The 9202-nt window shown below is 48.9% G+C and overlaps 1 protein-coding gene across 1 annotated transcript; it reads right to left on the bottom strand.

Annotated features, from left to right (window-relative positions):
- Nucleotides 1–5513: 5513 nt before the first annotated feature.
- On the bottom strand, nt 5514–8388 carry MYOG (myogenin). The gene is made up of 3 exons (XM_086345843.1): nt 7866–8388; nt 6993–7074; nt 5514–6395 (listed from the first exon to the last, which is right to left on the bottom strand). The coding sequence occupies exons 1-3, from the start codon at nt 8334–8336 to the stop codon at nt 6274–6276; spliced, it is 675 nt and encodes a 224-aa protein (XP_086201969.1). The 5' UTR covers nt 8337–8388; the 3' UTR covers nt 5514–6273.
- Between the last annotated feature and the right edge of the window lie 814 nt (nt 8389–9202).

Genomic DNA, 9202 nt, shown 5'->3' with positions numbered 1-9202 from the left:
GGTTTTTATGAGGATTATTATTAAATCTAAAAGTTGAGAACTTTTCTGTGCCAGACACTGTTCTAAGCATGATAAATGTATTAGCTCATTAAATCTTCACAACCCTATGATGTATCATCATCACCATTTTATAGAACAGAAAATTGTAAAGCTGAGACCATGTAACTGGTATGATATAGCTATTTGTTAAAAGTTCTGACCCACTACCAGTATATATGCTTTTTTTGAGTGAGCTTGAGCCCCTACCTTGAGGCTAAGCACCCCCCCACCCCCCTTCAGCTGCCTTTCTCAGACTCTCATCTCTGCCACTCCTAAGGCACTCGGTTCCTCTGCTCTTCATGGAGACTTCTTTCTTTGTTCACTGGAATGGTGCAGTCCCTGATGGCAGCATAATACAGCCTTGAATCTTCAAGGGGAACCATTCCACCAATGATATGGGATGGCAGAGTCTGTGGGCACAGATGGCAGGATGAGAGCAAGACAAAGCCTACTACCCTCTTAATGATGAAACGTAGACTTGACCACGGAGAAGGCAATGGCACCCCACTCCAGTACTCTTGCCTGGAAAATCCCATGGACAGAGGAGCCCGGTAGGCTGCAGTCCATGGGGTCACTCAGAGTCGGACAGGACTGAGCAACTTCACTTTCACTTTTCACCTTCATGCATTGGAGAAGGAAATGGCAACCCACTCCAGTGTTCTTGCCTGGAGAATCCCAAGGACAGGGGAGCCTAGTGGGCTGCCGTCTGTGGGGTCGCACAGAGGTGGACACGACTGAAGCAACTTAGCAGCAGCAGCAGCAGACTTGACCAACTTTGGTGACCAGCTGGCTAAAGGGGTGAGATCTGAAGGATTTCAGGAAAACTGCTGTTTCCCAACATTGCCAGCCACTGGGGTGGGAAATGTAGATGAAACAGGCTTATGTGGAAATGTGAACTTGACATTGGACAGGCTGCGTTTGAGATGAGACCCTGACATCGTGTTTCTCTCAGCATTTGTGAAAAAGAAGACTCTAGATTTCTTCCCTTGGACACTTTTCTTTGCTCCTCTTAGGAATGTACCCAGCATAGTGAGAGGCAGAGAATCTGGATTTGGTCGTTGCATGTGGCTGAGGGGTGAGGCACAGCCATAATCACTGTGGCATCTGGGATTCCCATCTGGGTCCAGGTGGTACGCCCCTAGCCATGACCCTAGCCCAACCGCTTCAGTTCTTCCTGAGCTTAGCTCACCTCCAGGTGTCTCAGCCCTAGCCTGGAGCCCAGAAGCCAGGAATTCAGACAAGGCCAGGGGACACGACATGTTAGCTCTTACCCATGAAATAGTAAAACTGAACTGAGGGGGCTTCTCTGCTCTCACCCTCCATTGTACCTCCTTTACCTCCCTCTCCAGCTGGTCCAACCACCTGCAGCACTTTAAAGGGTTTCACTGCCAACTAGGTTACTCTAAGAAGTTAGATACCCAAGGATGTTTATTCAAGTGCAGCAAATAGTACTCTAAGTGTTTCGCAGTTCACACCAATTATCTAAACACTCCAAGAAGTTCCTCTCTACACACTGTCAATTGGTATATCGACTTCAAATAATTCTTATCTTTATATTCTAGCAGATTCCCTAAAGTTCATTATTAGGTAGCATTTGATTAAGCCTGTTTGATTTATTGCAGGTGCTTCCACTGGAGACCAAATTTAAGCTAATTTCCCTAAAGAACTATCATTCATTACTCATTAATTGGAGTTTTATCTGTAATTCAGTGTGAAAGTTAAGTGTTTGTTAATTTAAGAAAGTCTCTATGCTTTGATGACAAATGTTTATCTTGTGAAAATAATAAATGAGTCTAGGCTCCAGTTTGACAAAACTTTGCCATTCACACGTGTCCAGTTCAGTTCAGTCGCTCAGTCGTGTCCAACTCTTTGCAACCCCATGAAGTGCAGCACATCAGGCCTCCCTGTTCATCACCAACTCCCAGAGTTCACCCAAACTCATGTCCATCGAGTCAGTGATGCCATCCAGCCGTCTCATCCTCTGTCATCCCCTTCTCCTCCTGCCCGCAATCCCTCCAAGCATCAGAGTCTTTTCCAATGAGTCAACTCTTTGCATGAGGTAGCCAAAGTACTGGAGTTTCAGCTTTAGCATCAGTCCTTCCAAAGAACACCGAGGACTGATCTCCTTCAGAATGGACTGGTTGGATCTCCTTGCAGTCCAAGGGCTCTGAAGAGTCTTCTCCAACACCACAGTTCAAAAGCATCAATTCTTCAGCGCTCAGCTTTCTTCACAGTCCAACTTTCACATCCATACATGACCACTGGAAACACCACAGCCTTGACTAGACAGACCTTTGTTGGCAAAGTAATGTCTCTGCTTTTTAATATGCCATCTAGGTTGGTCATAACTTTCCTTCTGAGGAGTAAGCATCTTTTAATTTCATGGCTGCAATCACCATCTGCAGTGATTTTACAGTGGAAGTGAGAAATAGATTTAAGGGACTAGATCTGATAGAGTGCCTGATGAACTATGGATAGAGGTTTGTGACATTGTACGGGAGACAGGGATCAAGACCATCCCCATGGAAAAGAAATGCAAAAAAGTAAAATGGCTTTCTGGGGAGGCTTTACAAAGCCTGTGAAAAGGAGAGAAGTGAAAAGCAAAGGAGAAAGGAAAGATATAAACATCTGAATGCAGAATTCCAAAGAATAGCAAGGAGAGATAAGAAAGCCTTCCTCAGCAATCACTGCAAAGAAATAGAGGAAAACAACAGAATGAGAAAGAGTAGAGATCTCTTCAAGAAAATTAGAGATACCAAGGGAACATTTCATGCAAAGATGGGCTCGATAAAGGACAGAAATGGTATGGACCTAACAGAAGCAGAAGATATTAAGAAGAGATGGCAAGAATACACAGAAGAACTGTACAAAAAAGATCTTCACGACCAAGATAATCACGATGGTGTGATCACTCACCTAGAGCCAGACATCCTGGAATGTGAAGTCAAGTGGGCCTTAGGAAGCATCACTATGAACAAAGCTAGTGGAGGTGATGGAATTCCAGTTGAGCTCTTTCAAATCCTGAAAGATGATGCTGTGAAAGTGCTGCACTCAATATGCCAGCAAATTTGGAAAACTCCTCAGAGGCCATAGGACTGGAAAAAGTCAGTTTTCATTCCAACCCCAAAGAAAGGAAATGCCAAAGAATGCTCAAAGTAAAGTTACGCTCGCACATGTGAAATTCCAGCAAATTGTTTCTTCCAAGTGGGAGGCTTAAGGACTTAAAGACTGAAAAAGAAATAAGTATACAATGACCATACTTGACAATCAACCCTAATAGCCATTGCTGAGAACTGTTCATTTGTAAGATTATGAATATCAACCTCAAATTCCAATTGAAATGATAATTGAGAAGAAATTAACTTATCCAGCAACCCAAGAACCTATCAGTTCCTTAGTAGCAATGAGTGCCTTTCTCTTGGTTAGATCATTACCACTTACTGGGCAACTGAAGGCGGTGGGATTGTATCCCCCTAGGAGCTTCGAAGGTGCCAGGGCCAGAGGAAATGTATCTGATGGGAGAAGATACTCCTTGAATGGGTAGTTTGATATTTGCGGTGGATAATAAGAGAATGAATATTGACTCAATACCCACACATGTTACCCTCCTCATCTCCAAGGGCAGTGAGCCACGGAGAGCTAAGAGTTGTGGCAGTGACCTAAGTATTCCTCTCCAGTCTTTCCAAGGAGGTAAGACTGTCCAACTGAAGAAAATTGCACAACCTAACAATTGAAAAGTATGTTTTCCTTGGGGAACTTACTGAGGACTATAGCCCAGGGGAGAACCTCTCAAATAGCTCTGAGGAACTGTTCTGCCAGGACATACGCTAAAAATAAAAATGTAGTCAAATGTCAAAGATTACTGATAATCACAAAAAAACAGGCATATCAAATTAATGATTTTAGTGCCTTTCTATATATGGGAATATGCAAGAGTCCGGACTTATTGGCATTACTCTTTACATAAGCATCTTATCAGTCTAGGGCCAGTATCTGAACCACATAATGCTTTCTGTTATTTTCTCCATCCAGGAAATGGGTGCACCTTGCCACTGCAGTGTCTGATGACTTGATGGCAGGCAGCATTTTTTGTTTACTGGAATGGCAAACATTCCAGTAAATGGAACAGCAAACGGAACAACACCCCTGTCCACAGCATAAACGCAGTGACATAAACCCAAAAAGAAAATCTCACAAATGGGGAAAGATTAGGCCAGTTTATGCTTCCCAGTAGACCCAGCCCTGCCTGGTGGTTTGGGATGAGCGAGCTCTGGGGGAACCCGCCTACCCTCCCCCCAACCTTCTGTGCTCTCACCTGGGTTCTTTGAGCCTGCTCTGAGACTTGCTTCTGTTGCTTACACAGGAGAAACCTGGAGAAACCTCCAGGAGCAGTGTGTTGTCTTCCCTCTCCAGGAACAAGTCAGGAAGATAGGTGTGGTAGAGATGGTGCAGCTGGGCCCAGAGCTAGTGCAGAAGGGGCATCGGGCCCTGGACCTGGCTGATAAAACTGGGTCAAGTCTGTTGTGAAGGGCCCGGAAGAACTGAGGCCAGAATGTACTGCACTCTGAATCCCCTGACTTCTGTAATGATTCTGAAACTTATAATTTGCAATAAACCAGACACAGCCTGAAGCAGTCAGAATTAATAAGGTTTCTAGTCTGAATGGACTAAATTCTAGCTCCTGATGCTTTATCAGTTAACGTTATGTGATCTCTATCCAAATCCTTCATCTCAATTCTCCACTCACCTTCTTCCCTTCAGGAAGCTAGTCTTTGGAAAATGGCATCCCATATGAAGAGAGTCCTAGCTTCATTTCCTTTGATTCTTCTTTATAAACCCCTTGCCCCCCACCCCCAATGAAATTGGCTTCATCCTCTGAGCTGTAGACAGGGACCAGAATCTCCTGCAGCCTGGAGTATCAGAAGAGTGTGGTGAGGGGGCATGCTATTTGGCTTGGAATAAAGGGGTAGTGTCTGACCCCAATCACCCTGATTTGATCACCTCCCACTTCCTCACAGGACTCCTAATGTTGCACTAGAGGAGAGGCAGGAATTAGAGAGGGGAAACCCACAGATTCCAGCTCTATACCCCTGTCTGCTGGCTGTGTTCTGAGTGCTAGGAAAATGAGCATTCTCAGTTAATTGAAAGGGAATGAACCTATTGGGATGGAGTGCAGGAGACTGTGAATAGCACCTATGAACTAGAGCGCAACAGAATGTTGAATGAAATTTCCTGCATGTCCCCCAAGGATTTCCATAAAATCTTGTCTTTGCCCAGCCAATGAACCAGACATGGCTTCCTTTGTAATGGTGAAATAGGGGTTCAGGCACCTCATGACCACCAGCAGTGTGGTGCCTCGGATGCTTTGGGAGCCCCATCTGCTTCACAAGCCCTGGCCCTGCAATGTGTCTGGACCACCGAGGTGGAAGAGGCTATAGCATCAGTCATCTCCTCCCTCTATATCACAGACACTCTTCTAGCACCCAGTCTTTATTTATTTTTTAAAAAAAGAAATCCAAATAAGTTAGCAAAAAAAATATACAAAACAATGGCAAAACCACACAATGCTTAGTTAACAAAATTAATCACCCCAGGAGCCCCTGCCCCCCGCCCCGCACCTATCCCTGGCAACTTCAGCACAGAGACCTTGGTCAGATGGCAGCTTTACAAACAACACACAAAACAAAACAAAACATAAAACTACTGGAAGGTTCCCAGGATTCACTGTAAAAGCTTGGCCCCCCCAGTGACTTGGGAACTGGATTATTCCTCTCCCTCATCTCAATTCAGGGCAGGCCCAGCCCAGCCACTGGCATAGGAAGAGATGAACAGGAGATGTGCATGGTTTGTCCAGGTCAAGACACTGTCTTCATATCTCAAGCTATCTTTTCAGGGAGTGGATTTGGAGGCTGCATAACGATCAAAGGGCAGCTCCTGAGTTGCCCCCTGACCAGAGGGCTTACACAAGGGGGCACTCTGGTCCCTTGCTTTATCTCCCTGGAAACAGAACTGCCCTCTTGCTCTAAGGAGTCAGCTAAGTGAGAGCATTCTTTCCCTCTCTGGGTGGCAGGTTAACCTTAAGTGGATGAGGAGGGGGTAGTCTGGCATTTGTCAGCCCCAGAGCTGGTTTCCTGGCATCAGGAAAGCCTGGCTTAGAAGAGCCCTGCTGCAGAAGTGGTGGCATCTGTGGCCAGCTTGGGGGGCTCTCATGGATGCCCATCCCGGCAGACAATCTCAGTTTGGTATGGTTTCATCTGGGAAGGCCGCAGCGACATCCTCCACTGTGATGCTGTCCACGATGGAGGTGAGGGAGTGCAGATTGTGGGCGTCTGTAGGGTCCGCTGGGAGCAGATGATCTATAAGGAGAAGGTAAGAAGATGTTACCTGGTTGATGAAAGGATCGTATGACCAGAGTCAGGGGCTGAACTCTTTGGAGTAGCACAGGTTTTCCAGGACAGACGGGTGAGAAAAGCTTGGGTTCTACTCCACAGTCCATGCCTTTCCTAATGCTAGGTGCGCACATGTGTGTAAGTGTGTTTGAACACCAGTGTGTCCTCTGAAATCCCCGATGTAGTTAGAATTTGGAAGCAGCTATTCTGAGGTGGAGCCAGAATAGTGTATCCTGGGAGACTGGAACTGCCCTTTGCTGGCCCAGTTTTGCAGCGTTGACTCAGCAATTCCCAGAGCAGGGACACTGTCCTCTCTGTGGGGAAGGTCAGCCACCAGGCCCCAGCTGGGCTGTTGCAGGAGGCCTAGAAAACTCCTTAGCAGGTCAAAGCTTCAGAGAGGCACAGGGCCTTCTAGCCCACTATTTGGGGCCCTAGTTTCAAAAACCTCCTAGAGAGGCTGAGGGAAAAGTACCGGAGCAGGGAATAAGGGAAGAGGGAAGAACTGCACCTAGAGACAGACTGTGTGATTTGAGTCAAAGTAAGCAGAGTCCTGGTCTCACTTACCCCCTGGGTTGGGGCCAAACTCCAGTGCGCTGCCCCACTGTGGACTGCAGGAGGCGCTATGGGAGCTGCATTCACTGGGCACCTGCAAGACAGAACGGAGGCCCAGGGTTAGGGCACCACCATTCTTGGTAGTGTCTCTTTTGTCCAGTCCCAGTGGACAGAAGAAGTGCCTGTGGTGGGGTTGGAGGGAGGGTCACAAGCTGCAGCCCTCCAGCCTAGCCCACCCCCTATTTCAGAATCTTCAAAATTACCTCTTTTAATTTGGCCACAGAACCCCTGATTCAAGGCCTTTCCCAGCACCCATCCTGGGGTGGGGGGTGATTCTGCCCCTATAGGGCACCCAGATTAAGGAGGGCTCTTTGGTTTCCTGACTCTGGGATCGGGGTGAAGGAGGCAGAGTGTCTGGCTCAACTAGACCGACTTCTGCGCACGCCTGTTGGGGTTCCGTGAGGGAGGCCGAGTGGGTTTCCTCTCTACTGGCCATACCCAGGATGGGGTTGGCTAAGGAGCGAAGCAGTCTTCTGAGGTACGCTTGACCTTGCCTTTGAGGCCCTAACACCAGACGCTGGGGTTAACCTTCCTCCCCATCCAGCTGACTCTGGACTCGCTTCTGGACCCCTCCTAAAGGCCTGTGCCACCCCCTCCACATGCCTCTCCTCCCGGTTGCCTTTGTCTTATCTGGAAAGGACACGGGGACACCAGAGGTCAGCTGGGCGGTCCAGCTGTAACAAAGGAAAGGCATCCTGCAGCCTCCTAAGACCCTGCCTGGCTCCTGCTCCAGCCATCTGACTGAGCCCACGATGGGGTCCCCTGAGGCTGTCCAGATGCCCCCTGTGCCCCCTGCCCGGGCAGGCGGGTGAGGTGGCCACTTACCGCCGGCTGGGGTCCGCCCCCGCCTCGGTAGCGCAGGTCGCGCTCCTCCTGGTTGAGGGAGCTGAGCAGGGCCTGCAGGCGCTCTATGTACTGGATGGCGCTGCGCAGGATCTCCACTTTGGGCAGCCTCTGGTTGGGGTTGAGCAGGGTGCTCCTCTTGAGGGCCTCGAAGGCTTCATTCACCTTCTTGAGTCTGCGCTTCTCTCTCAGCGTGGCGGCGCGCCGCCGGTCCACAGACACCGACTTCCTCTTACACACCTTACACGCCCACGGCAGGCACTGGCCCGGGCAGTGCTCCGCAGGCCCCAGACCCTTGTCTTCAAGGGGCACTCGAGCCTCAGGGCTCAGGCTGAGCTCAGCCCGCTCGTAGCCTGGCGGCTCAAAGCCCTGGAGGTGGACAGGCAGGTAGTTCTCCCCGTCATAGAAGTGAGGTTCCTGATAGAAGTAGGGAGAGGTCTCATACAGCTCCATGGGGTCAGAAGAGACTTGTTCCTGCCACCAGCCCCCAAGCTCCTGCGGCCCCTCACGCCAACTGCTGGGTGCCATTTAAACCCTCCCCGCTGGCATGGAACCAGAGATAAATATAGCCAACGCCACAGAAACCTGAGCCCCCCTCTAAGCTGTTGCTGCACATCAAGACGTTTACAGTGGATTAGACGTGATTCCCCTTCCCTCTCCCCCTGCACACACCACCCCGGCCCCCGCCCCAGCCGGCCTACCCCTAGCTGGCTCCCGTGCACTGGGAGGGAGGCCACGGGTGTAATCTGACTAGTTTTCATTTCTCGACAGCCCCCGTGGGGGCCGGGAAGCTGGGGGAGGACACACATTCTCCCCTCATCTGCTCCTTTCAATTACTCCTAGCTGGGCGGCCTGCCTGCTGCTAGCCTCAAAGAAGAGGGGTGGGGTGGGGGAAGGCCAAGGAAGGAGCAGGTTTAGGCTGGAAGGGGCCGTGGGAAGTCAGTCTATTCATCTCCCTGCTTCCTCATAGCTCCTTACCCAGACTGTATTGGTGAGATCAAACTCTTCAGAAGATTCCCTTTCCAGAGGGTGACAGCACTTCAGTTTGTGAACATGTATGGATACTCAGTGTCCAGGGTAAGGATTGGCAGATGGATTCAACTTTTAGGTTTTCAAAGCAATTTTGACATCATATATTTCTTAAGTCTCATGTGATTGTGGATAAACTGAGGCAAAGGGAATTTTTTGGTCTTGTTTTCTCCTTTTTGATAGGAGTCAGTGGAAGTTTTCTCTTTAATACAGCTGACCAGTGTCAGAGCAGAGACTGGAATTTACAGTCTACACATCACCATCTTCCCCACAGTGGCAAGGTCAAGATC

This window comes from Bos grunniens, chromosome 16 (assembly GCF_055505025.1).
Source record: "Bos grunniens cultivar Pamir isolate PY7600 chromosome 16, Bosgru_T2T1.0, whole genome shotgun sequence".
Classification (NCBI taxonomy): Eukaryota; Metazoa; Chordata; class Mammalia; order Artiodactyla; family Bovidae; genus Bos; species Bos grunniens.
This window is presented reverse-complemented; position numbering and strand designations above follow the sequence as displayed.